The 20,838-nt window shown below is 36.1% G+C and overlaps 1 protein-coding gene across 2 annotated transcripts in view; it reads right to left on the bottom strand.

Annotated features, from left to right (window-relative positions):
• Positions 1 to 20,838, bottom strand: part of DPYD (dihydropyrimidine dehydrogenase) — a 922,996-nt gene that overhangs the window by 455,003 nt on the left and 447,155 nt on the right. For both annotated transcript variants that reach the window (XM_070779940.1, XM_070779937.1), the window contains exon 13: positions 8,996 to 9,211. In XM_070779940.1, coding sequence (XP_070636041.1) covers positions 8,996 to 9,211 — 216 coding nt within the window. The remainder of the gene's footprint in view (positions 1 to 8,995; positions 9,212 to 20,838) is intronic.

The following is a 20,838-nucleotide window of genomic DNA, read 5'->3' as shown; positions in this document are numbered from 1 at the left end:
ATTTATGAATATAATTCATCTAAATAACAAAGGGCTTCCCTCATAGCTCCATCCATCGGATTTTCCAGGCAAGGGTACTGGAGTGGGTGGCCATTTCCTTCTCCAATGGGGTCGCAAAGAGTCAGACAAGACTGTATGACTTCACTTCAATTCCCTCATACCTCAGTTGGTAAAGAAACTGCCTGCAATGCAGGAGACCCTGGTTCGATTCCTGGGTCAGGAAGATCTGCTGGAGAAGGAATAAGCTACCCACTCCAGTGTTTTTGGGCTTCGCTTGTGGCTCAGCTGGTAAAGAATCCGCCTGCAATGAGGGAGACCTGGGTTCGATCCCTGGGTTGACTAACCATGTGAAAATCAAACTGTTACTACACAGAAATCATTGATGGTTTTAGCATGCTAAAAGTTTCCCAGATGAAAAGTTTATATTGAATGTGCTTAAATAATTTTAAGTCCTTATTTAATGTATAGATATATATTAGGAAAGCAATACCATACAGTAAAAACAAATTACTTATGTACTAAATTTAAAGCCAGAACTACAGCAGTGAAAATAATGCAGTGAACTGTTGTTCATTTATTGTTTCACAGATTTTCATGATAAGGAAATTTAGAAATGCAATAATAAAAAAATACTGATTTTGATATAATCTTTTACAAACACAGATCTTCATTGCTCATAAGACTTTCCAAAAGGAGTTATAAGAGTATATTGTGATTTTCTGTATTGTAATCCAAAGAGAATTAGCTAGGCACTAAAATATTATTGTGAAACTTATTTGTAAAATTCCCCTTAACAATGTTAAAGATTATTTTCAGTATTTATAGTCCTGACAGTGTTAGTCCTAATTTTTGTCTGGTTGATAGGTGCTAGCAATTTGTGCAAATGCCAGCAACTTCCTCTCAATTAAGATAATGTGGATTGAAACAAGATTCTGGAAATCCACATGGGAGAACAGACAACCGACATGGTAAAAAGTGTGCAAACCTTATTATGGGAAGGAAAACAGGACTATTTAGAAAGAAAAAAGAAAAGACTTGTGGATAGGACATGAGAGCTGTCTCCAAGTAACTGAAGAGCTGTCATGTGGAATTGTGGTTTAAATCAGAAGCCTATAATTATTCATTCATCTAACAAGTATGCATTGCGTCCTTCTTATCTGCCAGACATGGTTCTTGGCACTGGGCATACAGTAGCGAGCAAGAAAGATAACATCTCTCTTCTTATGAAGCTTACTTCAAATGGCTAAAACAGAAAGTAGACACATAAATAAATGATTAAGAACATGGTATTTTCATATGGTGACAAGCATAGTGAAGAAAGAACAACCAAGGAAATGTGGGACAGACAGAATGAGATTTGAGTGGTCAACAAAGAATTCCCTGAGGAAATTTTTCATGTGAAAACGGAAAGAGAAGCAAGAGCAGTTGTATAAAGACGTGAAGGCAGAGCAAACACAAGGAAAACAGCCCTCAGAAATGGAGGAGCTGACCATGTTAGAGGGCAGGAAGGAAGGACAGTATGGTTGGAGAAGGATGGTGCAGCAAGACTGGCTTTTCATGAAAATGGATTCCCAGAGGTTTTTAATCAATCTGTCTCTCCCCCACCAGGCCCACCTCTCAAGAACCAAAGTAGACATAAACTCCTCAGTGCCACTTTGCTTGAAGCACGGGGTGGGAGACGCTCAGTGCACCTGTTCAAATGAACTCCAAATGCTGGTGGAGACAAACTGCCTTCATTTTTAGACATGAATTTATCCAGAGAGGATATATAGAGAAAAGAGTCTGGATTTGTATCAAATAGATGGGGGTTCAAAACAAGGCATGGCAGATCTAAACCGCTGAGTGAGAGAAGCAACACCTATGCTCCTGGGTCCTGTTTGAGGACCCAAGAACATGAATGAAGCCGTCAGGGACCAGTCAGCCACCAAGAAGGGTGTCAGACAGAACAAGTAACGTATCACATGGGGCAAAAAGAAGCTTACCCAACTGAGCTTTGACCAGATTACCAAACTATAGGATCAAGAGCAGATTATTTGTTGTTTTAAGCCACTAAATTATGGGGCAGTTTGATATATAGCAATAAATAAGTGAGACAGAAATGCTTGCTAGTCTAAAACATGTGGCAATGGATTTCAGATTGAAGGCAGGCAGAAACCTCTCTTGAAAACTCAAGAATAGTCTGCTAGTAAAGTCTGGAAGAATGCTAGTGGAAGCTGGGAATGCAGTGTGAAAACTGTTATTGGCAACTGGGAAAAGAGTGGACTGTATTATGTAGTGACAGAACAATTGGCAAGAATGTCACTGGTGATAATTCAAAAGACAGAAAACGTACATAATGCATTTGTGGATCTGACTAAATATATCTCTAGACAGAATGCTTTAAGTGTTTGTTGAGTGTTTCTTCCCAAGTATAATAAGGTACAGTAATAGAGAAAAAGAGCCAAAAAGGATATATTTGATTGCTAGAGTAAAGCAGATGAGCAAATGAGACTAGCACTTGCTGGGTTGGAAAATAAAGCTATTATTTATACTTTATCTCTCCTGGAAGAAGATCTTCAAACTAAGAAATGACTGCAGGGTAAAGACTGCATCAAGAGCTTTTCTATATGATACTTCGTTAGAACCTTACAAAGATTTTGCAGGAGTCCTAGTGGATTCTTCCAAGTAGACAATATCGATTCTAAGCATCTCTAGGACGCTGTCATAGCAGCAACACATATTCAAAATGGAGAGAAGTCTGTCTCAAATAATTATGGATGTGGCTCTGGGGCATGATTTGAAAGGTTTTTAAGAGAGTTTTTGGTGACATCACTATGATCTAGGATTAAAATGGATAATTCAAAATAAAGGAAAGAATAAGAATTCCTAACTTTCTATGGGCAGAAATATTCTGAAAAGGCTACTCAACTGCCAACATGGGCCATGATTGGTCCTTTCTAAACAAAAGAAAACAAAACAAAACTCAGAAGACAGAATCAACAGTCTAGAAGGTAGGGCCAATAATGGATAGGACAATGGATTAGGGAACCACTACTTGGGAGTAGAATGGGCTTCACCGGTGGTGCTAGTGGTAAAGAATCTGCCTGCAATGCAGGAGACCTGGATTCGATCCCTGGGTCAGGAAGATCCCCTGGAGAAGGCAATGGCAACCCATTCCAGTATTCTTACCTGGAGAATCCCATGGACATGGGATCCTGGCAGGCTACAGTCCATAGTGTTGCAAAGAGTTGGACACAACTGAAGCGACTTAGCATGCATGCATTCAAGAAATAGGTAAATACCATCTGCTCAATGGTGGGAAAAACAGCAAAATCAAATCACAAAGCTGCATACATGCAGCATGGAAGGATTATTGCAACTGTCTTTATAAATACACTACCTACAGCATGTGTATTGCATCTTGTAACTTGTTTTGTCCCAGAGTGTACAGTGGAAGTGACAGTGTGTGACTGGGGTCTCGGTCTCAATGGACCTTGAAGCTTCCACTCTTGCCTTCTTAGAACACCAAGAGGAAAGAGACATTATGAAGAGATGGATGGGGGCCAGCCATCTCAGCAATTACAGCAACTTCAACTAGACACATGAGTGGAGGCATCATGCCAGTCCCCAGGCACCCCTCCAATTGACTGCAAAGGCATGAATGAGCCCAGCAGACACCATGTGATGCAGAAGAACTTCCCATATGAGCTCAGCCAAACTGTGTGTGTATGTGTGTGTGCTCAGTCATGTCTGACCCTTTGCAACTCCAGGGACTGTGGCTCACCAGGCTCCTCTGTCCATCAAATTTCCCAGGCAAGAATACGGGTATGGGTTGCCATTTCCTACTCCAGGGAATATTCTCAATCCAGGGATCAAATCTGTGTCTCCTGCATCCCTTGCACTGGCAGGCAGATTCTTTACCACTGGGCCACCTGGGAAGCTCCTTCAACCAAACTACCAGTGTAGTAGTTTAATTGAGTGAAAAAGCAATTGTTCCAAGGCCTTGGCACGTTATTTAACTTTCTCAGACTATTATAGTTGATCCTTGAACAGTGCAAATTTGAACTACACAGTCCACTTCTTTGCAGATTTTTTTTTTCAGTAATTAAGTACTATATGGGCCCATGGTTGGTCTAATCTGCAGATGTGGAATCACAAATACAGAGAGTTGAACTATAAAGTTATAAGCAGATTTTCAACTTTGTAGGGGGTCAGTGCTCCTATTACCCATGGCGTTCAAATTTACTATCTTATAGAGATATTATGAAGATTCAATGAATAACTTATGAACAATATTTGGCAATGTCCATGTCCATACATTCTAAGTACTCAATAAATGGTAGTTAGTAATATGTATAAAAATAATAATCATAACAATGACCTCCAATTTCAAACAATAAGTTCAAGACAGTGATACAGAAGCAACCTTGAACAGAGACTAGAATTGCCCAGGTCAAATTTCTTTTCCCTAGATGGCACTACATTTCCATACTTATTAGCCTTTCTCTAGGGTATTTATTTACTTGGAAGAAGAAAAAAAAAAAAAAACACCATATTTTAAAATCAACAATTCATTTATGTTAATAAGTTAGATTAATTTATGTCATGATGTCTCCGAGGGCAGAACTATAAAACATGGATGCAACTTGTGAGAAGGCTGATTTGGGGACAATGAATGAAATATATTTCTAAACTAGATCTTTCTATGCCTATAGCTGGCTGCATTGCCTTAAAGATCTAGGATGTTCTATCACTAAAAGTATTCAAGAACAGGCTACATTTTTTTTTCATCAGGGCTCTTCACACATGAACTTAGATAATTCAGCCAGGTAATTTTTATTCCCCTTGCTGATACTGTGTGATACTTACACTGTTTTCTAAAAAATTCTCTGTATTTTTAAAGGCTTAGTCAACAACCTAAAACTTAATATGCAGTCTATGCACTTAGAAATTCCACTGACATTTTCATTTTTAGACATATAAACATAAACTATAAAAGCAACCTAGGATATGAAAATTTTAAATTGGCCTTTTCTCCCTTGATTGAGATCAATACTCAGAACAATCAATTTTTTTGTGTTAACTATCTGTTTATGTGGTTAGAAAAAAAATAAGCTCAATATGCTCTTGCCAAGAAATCTATGTATTCATTTACTAATTCATTTATCCAAAGAATATTTATGAAACATTTATCAAACTCTTCCTATACACTCAGCATTGTGCTGTGTGGTATAAGACTATTTTATGGCAACAGTTACAATCAATACTTTGATGCCAAAGAAATAATGAAGAACCTTAAATATTTCTCAGATTTTAGTTTTCAGTATTTTATGTTGAGAGAAACTCATTATTTGTATATCTATTTACCTAATTATTTGATACTTAAAAAATAAAATATATGCATTCGAGATATTAAAAAATCAATCACAAGTGTACTGTAATATATATATATATATAGGTATGTGTGTGTGTGTGTATATGTGTGTGTGTGTATGTATATATATATATATATATATAGCTTATAAATGAACAGAACTTCTGCTTAGGTTTGAATTTGATTTATTATAGTGGTAAACCCTTCTGAGTTTATCTGTGTAGTAAAGATATATACACCCTGCAGTTAGATATTATATATTTGAAGTATATAATATATTGCTACCTAAGAGAAATAAATAAAATAAAATTAACAAAACCAAAACACGTTTTCTATTTTCTATCAGTATAATGCAAACACAGGTAAGGAGGTTATTTTATATGAAATATTAACAACATCTAATATTGCCAGTTAAAGCATTACATCAGTTTGTCGTGAGAGTTTGGCTTTAATTAAACCTGACCAATTGATTTCTTTCCTACCTTTTTAAACTTGAACTCAGTATATATTTATATTAAAATATTATAATTATATTTTAAATATCATTTTATAGTGATATTTCCAATATTGTCTTTATAAACAGGACTTCAAGAAAAGCAATCTAGGTATTTTAGGAAACTCTAAGCAACTCTGATTTGGGAAGGAAGAATATAGTTAATAAAAGCCAACTTTTATGCTATTTAACACAAAAGCAAACACAGGTCTTTGTTATATTTAACATTAAAAGACTGATCATTTGCCTCTCTAAAGAAAGCACATACAGCCTCTATACAGACTGCACAGTAAAGAATAATAATATTTCTGTTTACTGAGATATCAATTGGCATTTCACTGTAAGTCAATGGTCTATCATTGCTATAGCATATTAGACCTCAATCTGGTATCTACAAATGTCAAGAGTATATATATAAATATATAGGATGAAAATCAAAGCATGTTCCAAATGCTCCAAAAATTTAAAAAAAAAAGGGAAACAAAGTTCACCTAAACACGCTTGCTATAGAAATCAGTGTAATATTCAGCTGTCAATCTAGAAAAACAAAGAGGGACCCACACTGTCAGTAGGACAGGATAATAAAATTTCCAGCAGATGTTCAGACAGGGCTCTAATTTTTACTGAACTCCCTTGGTAAGCATTTAATTTCTTTATCATATGCAAGCTTGGCAAATTGTACTTCATCAAAACTGCATTGTGAAATATTAATATTTCATATGATAACAAAACTCCATAGAATAACCTTTGTCATATTAAAAGCATCCAAATTTCAAATGTCAGGACTCTGAATTTTAATACATTTTAAGTAGATTCTTGAAATTGCATACTAATTATAACAAGGATAATCTAAATTGGTATGCTATAATGTCACACAAATGTGTAGTACATATAATACTTGAATAGATGTCTTTAGTAAGAGGCTGTGAAAAACATGAGTTGTATACTACATTTCACCAATAAGAAAGCACAAAAATCATAGGACAATAATATATTTGAAACATATTTAATCGTTAAATAGAGACAATATGAGAAAACAAAACAAAAAGTAGATCTTCATGATACAAACTGACTATGTTGCAAAATCATGTATGGGAAGTAATCATTTTTAAAATAGACTTACAGAAGCCCAAGGAGGCATCCTTATTTATGTCACTACAATCTGCATGAGTGCATTTAACATAGTTTTTGCACAAATATTTTGTTGTAGCCATCATCAAAGTAAGTAAAACAAAGCTTCCTAAAACCCCATTATGTTTTATGTGCCAAATTTAATTTGCATCTGTCCCTAACTCTCCTTTTGAAACATCATCACAGACTTCTGAATTGATAGATTAAATTCAAATTGGAGGTCTAGAAGGAAGTTAGCTCCCACATTCATTTCTGCTGGTGATCTTAATGAAGGTAACTGCTTTTAGGTTACTGAAAGAGACAGCTTCACAAATCAAATGCATGTCACCAACAGAGTAAAGACAAATGTCTCTGATTAATCAGAATTCAATTTTTGTAAGCAAAGAAACCAGCAAATTCGAAGCAAACATCCTTTTTCCTACCATTCTTCACTTATTCCTGATTAGCTACCCATTTTTGTTTACATACAAAATTTTTTCAATAGCATAACTAGTCATTAAATGGTATCAGAGATTCAGTTTTTCTCAATGGATTAAACATCGGATTAGAGCTTCTGAGTAATTCTTAAAGGAAGAATTGAAATACAAACAAATATAATGTCAATATTCTATAAAGATATAAACAACTGATTAAGGATATTCTGAAGCTAAATTCAGTATGTTGTTTATTTTTACACTTTATTTAACCAAAGAATTTCTGAGAATTCAGCCAATTTATTTTAAAAAATTCCTTTAGCTATTTAATATAAAAATATTTAGGTAATTTTTTTTCATGCAGTAGGTTTCTAACTTTTGAGGATTTCTAGATAATCGTGATCACATTTATACATAGCATCTTGTGAAGCTGTCAGAATGAGACAGCCAAGATGTTTTAGCCATAATAATGCCAGCTATTGATCCTAGTAAGAGGAGAAAGAAGAGAATGTGCTTAATGGGGCATTTTTGTTCTCTATTATTTTCTTTGCCTAAGGATAAGGCTGATTTAAATAATAATAGTCTTTTCTCAGTCACTAGATTCACACATTCTTATACATTAATTATTACTAACTACCAGTAAGTATTAAATATACCAATAGGTGTATCATCTAAAATTTTATCAATAAAAGGTCAAAAAATGCTAAATTTTGCTGATCTTTTCTAATTGAAAGTCATATGAGGATGCAACCCTCTATTGCATAAATTATCCTACTTTTAAAATGTTCACTTATATACTTTCTGTATTTTAAAGACTCAATCTTAACTTTAATATGTAGTTAATTTTCTACTAAGTATGTCCACTTGTAATGTGAGAACACAGTCATAATGTCAAATTAAACTCAGGTCAATGCATTTGGGGAAACATTTCTGTATTTAAAAATTCAAGAAAACTCTTATTCCAGGCACCAATTAAGTTATACTGAGTGATTCATTTTTACATGAATTGGTTTCCAGAATTATGTGCAAGTCAAATTCATTGTCTAACTTTGAGTTGAGGCACATGTTCTCATTCACACACATTCAGAAATCACAAAACAAGTAATAATACCAAAATAAGAGTTAGTCTGTGATTATTAAATGAAATAGACATTCTGTAGTATTTAAAATTTTGTTACTTCCTAGACAAAACACAGTGATTCCCTGGTGGTTCAGGATAAAGAGTCTGCCTGCAATGCAGGAGACTGGGGTTTGATCCCTGGGTCGGGAAGATCCCTTAGAGAAAGGAATGGCTACCTACTCCAGCATCTTGCCTGGAGAATTCCATGGGACAGAGGAGCCTTGCGGGCTACAGTCCATGCATCCTAAAGAGTCAGACATGACTGAGTGACTAACACACATACAGACAAATGAGAAATAGAAATCTATCCCATTCCCCATCCTGAGACAGAAGAAATGTAATGAAATTAGCTCATTTGTAATAATCGGTCTTACCCAATAGTTCAATAACTGTTGTATCTTGGTGAACCTTTGCATTATAATATTTATGCCCTAATTAAAATAAGTGATAGATATTTAAACACAGCTTCAAAAATAATTTCTTACCTTATCAAGAGAGAAAGTTTTGGTCAGAGCAAAGGCCCATCCAGCTTCAAAAGCTCTTCGAATCATTGACGAACTGGTAGTTGGAGTTGCACTGGCAAGACCAAAAGGATTTGTAAACTTCAATCCAGCCATTTCCACACTAATGTCCACCAGATCAATGGGAGTATAAAACAGGGGGAGTTCGGGCTTAGCAGAAACTGAAGCTCCATATTGTGACTGCAAAAAAAGACAAATAGCCAATAATTATTCTTGAATCACATCTGATTTCTCCATATAATCTTTTACAAAAATCACTTCAGCACAGCATTAATATTAATATAGATCACACTGGTCTGTTTGGAATGATAAAGACTGGCCAATAAAGTCAGTTAGCAGAGAATAAAATTCATATATCATCTTTTTCTTATTTCAAAAGCAGTACAGAGAATATTAACAGAAATAATATCAATTAAATAAACAAAAAACTATACTTAAAACATACTGAGATTCAAACACAAAAAACCCTGAACCCATTAACCTAACCTTTTTGTACTTAATTTGTAGAAGTATCTTTAGTGCTCAGAAATATGTTAAAAAAAAAAAAAAAAACAGCAAGTCAGGAGACCTAAATTCAATTTCCAGTAAATTCATTCTATTTATGAGAATTTAGGAAAGCCACCTAACACATCCTTGTTTTTTCTCCTTTACTGTTTTCAGTACAGCAGCATAAATTCTGGCTGCCTAATTTCCCACCTCCTAGAGATACTGGAAAATGCAGGAAATCATAAGCCATAGGGAGACATCTAATTTTGAAAGTGGATAATGTACTCATGTGTACGGGGAGACTTTCTTCAGCAAAAACAGGTACCAAACAGTTAATGTTGAAATCATCCATTGGCTCTCAAACTGTAAAATTATATTTGTTAAATGGGTACAGTATAAAGCTACCTTGAATTATTGGAAAAAATCAATCAAAAAATCCTTTACAAAGTGCATGGCCCACTGCAACATAGTAGGTGCTTGCCAAATGCTGTCTCTCTGATTGCAGAGATTATTAAAGCTTTCATCGGGTTCTTTATAAAATGTCTCTGTTTCTCTCCTTCTCTCCCTCCCTTCCTCTCTTTCTCTCTGTTTATCTTTGAAAGACAAATAATACTGGCAAATATAAAGAAGATGAATTTTCTTAGCCAAAGCAGTTACTGAATGGACCAGTCTAGTTAATTCTAAAGTAAGAACTCTTTTCTCTTGTGAATAATCACTCAAAAGTTGTTTGAGCAGAACTTTAATTTTACAGGAGTGTGTCTTATGTAGATAAAGATTGCCATGACTTGCATAAAAATTATTTCTGGACCTCCACCATTTATAATGCAAAGTAAAGTTCACTTAATATGTAAAAAGGCATCAAACTTGTCAACTGAAAGACTAATGTGTCTCTGGTGCCTGCAAAGTGGTGCCTGATGGCATCTACGCTTTGGCTGTGGCACGCATCTTCTGCCAAGAATGTTCTGGGTTTCAAGGCACATTTCTGAATATTGTGCAGTTCTATATTGTGTGGATAATTCTTCTAGTTCTCACATGGATTGCAATATTATTAAAAGGATTATTAACAAAAACAAAAGTTATAATATATAATATAACAAAATGCGGGATAATCTGAGATGTGTTAATTTGAGGCACATGTGTCTGTGTGAGTGTGTGCAGGAATAGGTGAGGAAATAAACAGCTTCCATGAGATTTTCTCAGCTCTGTGCCTGCGTGCTTAGTCGCTTCAGTTGTATCCAACTCTTTGCAACTCTATGGACTGTAGCCCACCAGGCTCCTCTGTCCATGGCATTCTCCAGGCAAGAACACTGGAGTGCTTTGCCATTTCCTCCTCCAAGGACTCTTTCCAACCCAGGAATTGAACCCGCATCTCCTGCATTGCAGGCAGATTCTTTACCCACTGAGCCACCTGAGAAGCCCTTCCTTAGCTCTAAATAATAATTCAAACTGAATCAAGGAAGTTTGGATCAGATGAAGGAAGAATTTCCTGACACCACAGTTTGGTTAACACCAGAGAAATTTTACAAAAAAATTTCCTTCCAAGTCTGAGGAACCTAGAAACTTTGGGAAACCTTTCATCTGATGATAATGATAGAAATGCTTATAGTTCCATGTTCACTGAAGTGATACAGTCTCTCATCTTTTTGTGGCTTTATACTGAAGTAACTAACCTCTTGAATCTCACAGGTGAATTTTAGTTTTTCAAAAATTATAGTTATACAGCTTTGGACAATAGACCAAGGAAGTAGACATATATGTGTAATTCAACTTGCATTTCTTAATTTATGTAGTTTTAAATACACAAAGCATTGCTTTGAAACTCTTACAAATGTTGCTACCTCAATATTTAGAAAGGAAATAATGTGGGCAAACTTTGCAAGATTTTTCTTGTTTCAAAACAAAAATGAAAAGCAAACAGCAAAACACATAACAAAAAAAGCAATACACACAAAACTTTTTCAAATGAGAGGTATAACTTTTCATAAAATGTATATTTTATTTTATCAACAAAAATACTACTAATGTATAGGCAGATAAGATACAACCTTTAGTTGTAATTTGTTATGGTTAGTTTGGTCACTAAGTTGTGTCCAACTCTTTGCAACCCCATAAACTACAGCACACCAGCCTTCTCTGTCCATCATAATCTCCCTGAGTTAGCTCAAACTCATGTCCATTGAGTCAGTGATGCCATCCATCCATCTCATCCTCTGTCATCCCCTTCTCTTCCCGCCTTCAATTTTTTGCAACATCAGGGTCTTTTCCAAGTGTCAGCTCTTCACATCAGGTGGCCAATGTATTGGAGCTTCAGCTTCAATATCAGTCTATTCAATGAATATTCACATTTGATTTCTTTAGGATTGACTGATTTGATCTCCTTACTGTCCAAGGGACTCTCAGGACTCTTCTCCAATACCACAGTTTGAAAGCATCAATTCTTCAATTCTCAGCCTTCTCTATGATCCAACTCTCACATACATATATGACTACTGGAAAAACCAGAGCTTTGACCACACAGACCTTTGCTGGCAAAGTGATATCTCTGCTTTTTAATACACTTTCCAGGTTTGTCATAGCTATTCTTCCAAGGAGCAAGCATCTTTTCATTTTGTGGCTGCAGTCACTATCCACATTGATTTAGGATGCCAGAAAAATGAAATCTGACACTGTTTCCTCATTATCCTCATCTATTTGCCATGAAGTGATAGAACTGGATGCCACATAATAGGCAGTCCTTTTTCATGTTGTACATACAGGGCAATATTTTTGTTTTGTTTTTGTGACTTTTTACCATAGTGTGGTGTTATAGCAACCCAGTCTGTTTGACCTCATAATATACTCAAGCCTTCATTTTCTGAAATTTGATAGCTTCTTCCCCTCTGCACTATTGCTCAAGGAACTTAAGCATCTTAAATTTCAGCCCTCATCACAAGGTTAATTCCTCCCAAATCCAAATTGCAACCTCCAGATTCAGATTTCCAAGAGACTTCAAGACATTTGGAAGTGGATACTTTGTTGTTAATTCAAACTCAACTCCTTCAAAATGTACCTCATCATATTCCCTTCTAAAGAATATTATTCCAATATTCAATATAATATAATTTCATATAATACTATTTTTCTAGTCATCCAGTGAAGTGAAGTGAAGTCGCTTAGTTGTGTCCGGCTCTTTGCGACCCCATGGACTGTAGCCTACCAGATTCCTCAGTCCATGGAATTTTCGAAGCAAGAGTACTGGAGTGGGTTGCCATTTCCTTCTCCAGGGGATCTTCCCAACCCAGGGATCAAACCCAGGTATCCTTCACTACAAGCAGATGCTTTACTGTCTGAGCCACCTAACAAATATAAGAAAAAACCTAGATGTTGAATGATGAGAATTAGTTCCCCAGTCACACTACTGTACAAAGGATGTTATACTGGCATCAGGCACAACAAAAAGAAAAAGAAAATATTGACATAGAAGAGAGTCTATCCTGTAATAAGTAAAAAATAGTGGTGAATAAAACAGATAAAGTCTCTTAAGATTACATATAGAAAAACATAAAGAAACCTACCAACCAATCAAGTGAACACAAAATTAAAATCACAGATCATTCACCACACTATCCTTTGCCTCATGCATTATCTGATGTATTCCCATTAGCCTGAAATATAATCTAACACATTCTTCACCCATCAAGCTCTTAGTGATTCTTTGAAACTCAACTTATGTAAGCATATGCTTCCTGGGGCATTTCCTTAATAGATTCCATACACTTGTCTAATGTAGCTGATTCTTTTCTTAGATATTTTATCATTTAAAATATGGCTCCACCTCAGTAGTCATCATACTGGGCTGTGCAGGTTGATTTTTCTCTGCAAACAGAACATATGCTCCTTGAAGGCAGTGACTGTAGCATATTCAAATTAATATCTTCATTAGAATCAAAAATATTTGCAAAATATACATTTATATTACATCATATTTTATATAAAATACTTATTCCTAAAGGCAACTCTGCCCTTTGTAGAGAAAAAGATAAATAAAATCACTTTTCCTCAAGGTAATCCTCATTATTTATTTGCTCATTATTATTTTTAACATATGTTTTTCAACATTCTCACTGTCCTTTGTTAGATAGCTCATTTACCTTTTGTGCTCTGAAATGGAGGAACCAGCTAACGTACTTAAAAGGGTTAAATACAGAAACCTGAATTTTAAATTTCCCTCCTCCTTTCCCTTCTCTAATGAAGGAATCATCTTATAATCTGGACATCACCACAATCTCTCTAGCTGTTCAAAATGCACTTTAAACAGATTAAGGACCACGGTCATAATGGATGAATTCATTCATTCATGAGTTCAGTTAAGCATTTGTGCAATGTTTATTATATGCCAGGTACTAGTATAGTCACTGGGGATTTAGCACAGAGTAAGTCCAATGAGGTGCCGACTATCATAGAGTCTGTTTTCTATAGAGAAGCTTAGAGGGTTGATGGGAGTCAGACACCTAGAAACTAAAGGAAAACTACAGAATCAAAGAAAGGTGAAGTAATAAAGAACTGAGATCAGGATGGAGGGCAAGAGTAAACCCAGAGACAAAGGAGAGACTAAATGTTCAGCAGATTTTTTGACAGTAAAGATAAAAGTAACACTTCTTTTATAAAACCATTGTCAGACATGAGACACTGAGAATGAGAGATGTCTAAAGATGACTTTTTTCAGTTTGCTTTTTCTACTTCAGAGTTTTTTAGAGGAGACTGAGAAAAGATTTTAGTTACTTACAATTCAATCTAGATAATAATAATAATAATAATAATAATAATAACTCTCCAGAAAGCAGGAATAGAAGGAACATACCTCAACATAATAAAGCCATCTACAATAAACCCACAGCAAACATTATCCTCAATGGTGAAAAATTGAAAGCATTTCCTCCAAAGTCAGGAACAAGACAAGCGTGCCCAGTCTCACCACTACTATTCAACATAGTTTTGGAAGTTTTAGCCACAGCAATCAGAGAAGAAAAAGAAATAAAAGGAATCCAGATAGTAAAAGAAGTAAAACTCTCAGTGTTTCCAGATGACAGATCCTCTATATAGAAAACCCTAAAGACACCACCAGAAAATTACTAGTTGATGAATATAGTAAAGTTGTAGGATATAAAATTAATACACAGAAATCCCTCACATTCCTATACAGTAACAATGAGAAAACAGAAAGAGAAATTAATGAAACCATCCCATTCACCATTGTGACAAACAGAATAAAATACTTAGGAATAAATTTACCTAAAGAAACAAACGACCTATATATAGAAAACTATAAAACACTGATGAAACAAATCAAAGATGACACAAATAGATGAAGAAATATGCCATGTTCATGGATCAGAAGAATCAATATAGTAAAAACGAGTATACTACCCAAAGCAATCTATAGATTCAATGCAATCCCTATCAAGCTACGAACAGTATTTTTCACAGAACTAGAACAAATAATTTCACAATTTGTATGAAAATATAAAAAGCCTCGAATAGCCAATACAATCTTGAGAAAGAAGAATGGAACTGGAGGAATCAACCTGCCCAATTTCAGGCTATACTAGAAAGCTACAGTTATCAAGACAGTATGGCACTGGCACAAAGACAGAAATATAGATCAATGGAATAAAATAGAAAGCCCAGAGATGAAGCCACACACCTAGGGACACCTTATCTTTGACAAAGGAGGAAAAAATATACAATGGAAGAAAGACAATCTCTTTAACAAGTGGTCCTGGGAAAACTGGTCAATCACCTGTAAAAGAATGAAACTAGAACACTTGCTAACACCATAGACAAAAATAGCCTCAAAATGGATTAAAGATCTAAATATAAGACCAGAAACTATAAAACTCCTAAATAGGAAGAACACTCACTTACATAAATCATAGCAAGATCCTCTGTAACCCACTTCCCAGAGTAATAGAAATAAAAGCAAAAATAAACAAATGGGACCTAATTAAACTTAAAAGCTTCTGCACAACAAAGGAAATTATAAGCAAGTTGAAAAGACAGCCTTCAGAATGGGAGAAAATAATAGCAAAAGAAACAACTGACAAAGAATTAAATCTCCAAAACATACAGGCAGTTCATGCAGCTCAATACCAGAAAAATAAACGATCCAATTAAAAAATGGGCCAAAGAACTCAACAGACATTTCTCCAAAGAAGACATACAGATGGCTAACAAACACATGAAAAAATGTTCAATATCACTCATTATCAGAGAAATGCAAATCAAACCACAATGAGGTACCATCTCACACTGGTCAGAATGGCTGCCATCAAAAAGTCTACAAACAATAAATGCTGGAGAGGGTGTGGAGAAAACACCTCTTACACTGTTGGTGAGAATGCAAACTAGTACAGTCTCTAGGGAGAACAGTGTGGAGATTCCTTAAAAAACTGGAAATAGAACTGCCATACAAACCAGCAATCCCACTGCTGGGCATATACACCAAGGAAACCAGAATTGAAAGAGACACATGTACTCCAATGTTCACTGCAGCACTGTTTACAATAGCTAGGACATGGAAGCAACCGAGATGTCCATCGACAGACAAATGGATAAGAAAGCCGTGGTACATATACACAATGGAATATTACTCAGCTATTAAAAAGAACACATTTGAATAAGTTCTAATGAGGTGGATAAAAGTGGAGCCTATTATACAGAGTGAAGCAAATCAGAAAGGAAAACACCAATACAGTATATTAACACATATATATGGAATTTAGAAAAATGGTAACGACAACCCTATGTTCATGACAGCAAAAGAGACACCGATATAAAGAACAGACTTTTGGACTCTGTGGGAGAAGGTGAGGGTGGGATGATTTGATAGAATAGCATTGAAACATGCATATTACCATATGTGAAATAGATGGCCAGTCCAAATTCAATCCATGAAACAGGGCACTCAAAGCCGGGGCACTGGGATGATCCAGATGGATGGGATGGGGAGGAAGGTGGGAGGGGGGTTTGGAATGGAGGGACAAATGTACACCCATGGCTGATTCATGTCAATGTATGGCAAAAACCACCACAATATTGTAATGTAATTAGCCTCCAATTAAAATAAATTAATAAAGAAAAAAATAACTCCATGACAATCATAGACCATGAGAGGTCCCAAATTTATATACTTAAAGGTTGTACTTAAATTTCATTTCATTTCATTTCCATCTACAAAATCCTCCAAGGAGCTTCAATGCTTGTAGAATACAGAATACAGCATAATCTCTTTATTATTAGATAATCTCAGTTGTGATCTGGGTTTTTCCCTTTGCTTACTTGTTCTAATCACGTTTCAGCCTTTCTAATCTCATCTACTACCATTCCCTCACATCTGATACTTCAGTTTATTGAACCACTTATAATTTCTCATAAAAACCAATATCATTAATGCATCTATGCATTATAATTTTTTATTTTTCCTACAATGTTTTTTCCTGCCTGGTTTTCCTGCTCTGAAAATTCCAACTAGTTTTCTAAGAGTCAGTCTTATCTCCACCAGGGCATTTCCGCAGCTATCCACAAGCACAGTTGTTACCAAATCATACTTTGTTTCTTGGTTGCTTACATGTATTGTGTCCCATCTAATTTACGTTCAGCACCTAGCATAAGACTTAGCAGAAAAATGCTTATAATATTTGTTGAATGCATCATACTAGTGACCTTCATACTAGTACTTACCTTCTTTTTTACATCAGTTTCCATAAGATGATAATGATCAGTTTACATGAAATAATCATTAGCTATATTTCAGATATTTTTTAAATGTCCAATATTCTATTATTCTAATGTAGAGTATATGTATCGATGTGAGAGTTGGATCATAGAATTGATGCACTCAAGAACTGATGCTTTCAAATTGTGATGATGGAGAAGACTCTTGACAGTCCCTTGGACTGCAAGGAGATTAAGTAAGTCAATACCAAAGGAAATCAACCCTGAATATTGACCAGAAGGACTGATGCTGAAGCTGAAGCCTCAATACTTTGGCCACCTCATGCAAAGAACTGACTCATTAGAAAAGACCCTGATGCTGGGAAGATTGAAGGCAGGAGGAGAGGAGATGACAGAAGACAAGATGGTTGGATGCATTACTGACTCAAACTCATGAGTTTGTTCAAACTCATGTTCATCACTTGGTGATGCCATCCATCGGTCGAAGGGGGCAGCAGATGGATGGCATCACCAAGAGTGATGGACATGAGTTTGAGCAAACTCCAGCAGACACCGAAACTCAGCGAAGCCTGGTATGCTGCAGTCTATGAGGTCACAAAGAGTTGGATATAGCTTAGCAACTGAACAATAAGAGCAACATTCAACTCTTACCTCCGGAAGACTATAGAATTTAGCAAAGGCTCTCAAAAGAGCTACCTAGTAGAAACGAAAAATAACTTTCTGGGCAATGTAAATACAGGTATTCTTTAATTCAATCGCAATAACTGACATAAAATTGACCTCACAATTTTGCTAGGATCCAGTTTAAAATAAGGCTTCACTGGTAGCTCAGCTGGTTAAGAATCGAACTTTATGGAGGAGACCCTGGTTTGATTCTTGGGTTGGGAAATTCCCCTAGAGAAGGGATAGGCCACTGACTCCAGTATCCTTGGGATTCCCTGGTGGCTCAAACAGTAAAGAATCTACGTGCAGTGCAGGAGAACTGGGTTTGATCCCTGGGTTGGGAAGATCCCCTGGAGAAGGGAACAGTTACCCACCCCAGGATTTTGGCCTGGAGAATTCATGGACAGAGGAGCCTGGCAGGCTACAGTCCATAGGGGTCACATTTCTGCCCACCATGATTTTGAACTTTCAGATTCAAATGGACTCCTTTGGTTCCAAGTAACAACTAGGTTCAGAAGGTTATTGGGATGGAATAGAAGTATCTCACGTAACTCAGAGGGAATGCATCATGGTGTCCAGGAAAGGCTGGGACTCCACTTGGAAAGCCATATGATTTATCTCTTCCTTTCTCCTCCTCTCTGTTTATCTAGGATTTTTATGTCTCTGCAAATTGACTTCCTTTGCTTCCTTATCCAGAGTTGTTGATATTTTATAGGTCTAGCCCAGACATTTTTAAATCTACATGTTAAAATTTTGGAGAGGTTTTTGCTTTTTTTTTTTAAATTCCAATGTCTTGGCAAGAGAGACTCCATACCAGTTACATCAGAATCACTCTGAGTAGGACTCAAACACTCTAATTTTAAAAAATCTCTATAAGAGATTGCACTGTGAACCCAAGCCTGAAAATCATTTCTTTAGCCATTTTAAAGCTTCTCCTAATTCTTATTCTCAAGTGAGACATTCAAGTTTAGCCACCATCATCTAAAATGCCTACCTTATTTAAATAAGCTGGGCACATACTCTTAAAAAGTGTTCATATGGGGACATTTATCTGCTTAAAAGGCATCAGTTCTGACCACCAACAATACATTTTCAAAATGTGAAAGCCCACTGTAAAAATAGGTCACTTACTTTATAATCAAAATGAATAAGATACTTGAATGAATAAGCAAATAATACTTATTAGGAAACTGACCTAAAAATTATTCATGATGGTTTTATTAAACACACACACATAGCATATGTGCACATGCATGGAAAACGATCATCAAATGTGAGAAGTACATACCATTCAGATATTAATGAGATACTCAATCATAATGTTTTTCATTTGAGAATAGAAATAAAAATAAGTACAATCCTATAACACAATGACCAATTATTTTATTATTATATTATTACTCTTTATCACTAGTATTCTATTAACCTGGCTGGGTCATGAATTCATAGACAGAAAAATATGCATACATAACAGTTATATCTTTGGGAGGAAAGCAAATTACATAATAATTATGTACCCCAATTGCATTTTCCCCTAATTTGCCTTAATAGAATGATTAAAAAAAAAAAAAAAACACTGTTAAAAGCAAGACTATTGCCTGTGTTATGTTGGACTAAAGAAGAGATAATAACTATTACTATGTTTCTTGCAATTTAAAATCATCAAACAGCTTTCACTCACTCATTTCACTTATATTTCATTATGACATATCTACATTGTTCCCTATCTTGGGGTACAACAGCTCTTGAAGCATCCATTCTGAGATTATTTTAAGGCAAAAAAAAATTACATTGTGTAGCTACTTATAGCTAGATTAATTCATAGGTTGGATTAATGCATTAATTGACTCTAGCTCACTTACTTTGCTCTTTGAAGAAATATCTGAGGGGGGAAAAAAACTTGCAAAGCAGAAATTATTTGGATTAGCTGCTTCCATGATGGAAAAACCTAGGTACAGGATTATAATTATAACATAAAATCAGATTTCATTTCTCCATTTTGAGAAATTTTTATTTCTAATGAAAGTTTTAGACAGATATGAGACTATGAAAAAGTTTTGAGAGGAGAACAAGATGGCGGAGGAATAGATGGACGTGGAGTACATCTCTCTCCATGGATACATCAGGAATACACCTTCAGACACAGAAGTGCATACAAGAACACCAACACCAAGAGTGGACAGGAGTACCTGACCAGAGGAAAAGAATATATAGAATCACGCTAAACTCGGTAGGATAAAGGAACTAGGGAGAAAAACAGGAGTGTTAGTAGGACTGGACATGGCCTCAGCAGGTGGGGGAACTGAAGCATGGGTCTGACAACCACATCAGGGCAATTGTCTGAGTCAGAGGAGAAACACTTAAGGCTGAGAGTGAAACAGCTGATCTGTGGCAGCCTAAATGGAATAAGACAGTCCTTGCTGCAGCCATACATACCCTGGACAGGGAAGCAGGTCCCCTGGAAGATGCAGTGGCTGAGACCTGGAGTTTAGGGACTGTGGAGCAATCCCATGGTGAAGGCTGATGTTAACTGAGAGACAGATCAAGGGGATGTGAGGGAGGAGATTGTGGTGGGAAATGCCTGTGGAGGAAAGCCGGGCAGCCATGGAAGCAAGGAGATACTGCTGAGACATGTGTAGAGAGTGGAGCCATCAGGATAGCCTCTCTCTTCCCACACACCAGCATTGGCAGCTGAACAATAAACAGGCTGGCCCATCAGACTCCTGATGCACTGAACTACAGAGTAGGACCCCACCCATGGTGCCGCTTTAAGTGCCCTGCACACGGATCTACAGAGTAGGACCCCAGCCAGAGGGCCCCTTTATGTGCTGGATGCACTGAACAACAGAGAAGGACACCAGGCAAGGGAGCCCTGTAAGTGCCTGAACAGGAGGAGCTACGCAGAAAGACTGGCCAAAGAGGCCCTCTGATCGCCAGCTACAAGA

This window comes from Bos indicus, chromosome 3 (genome assembly GCF_029378745.1).
Source record: "Bos indicus isolate NIAB-ARS_2022 breed Sahiwal x Tharparkar chromosome 3, NIAB-ARS_B.indTharparkar_mat_pri_1.0, whole genome shotgun sequence".
In the NCBI taxonomy this organism is placed as follows: Eukaryota; Metazoa; Chordata; class Mammalia; order Artiodactyla; family Bovidae; genus Bos; species Bos indicus.
Note: the sequence above shows the minus strand (reverse complement) of the source record. Positions and strands in the feature narration are given on the sequence as shown.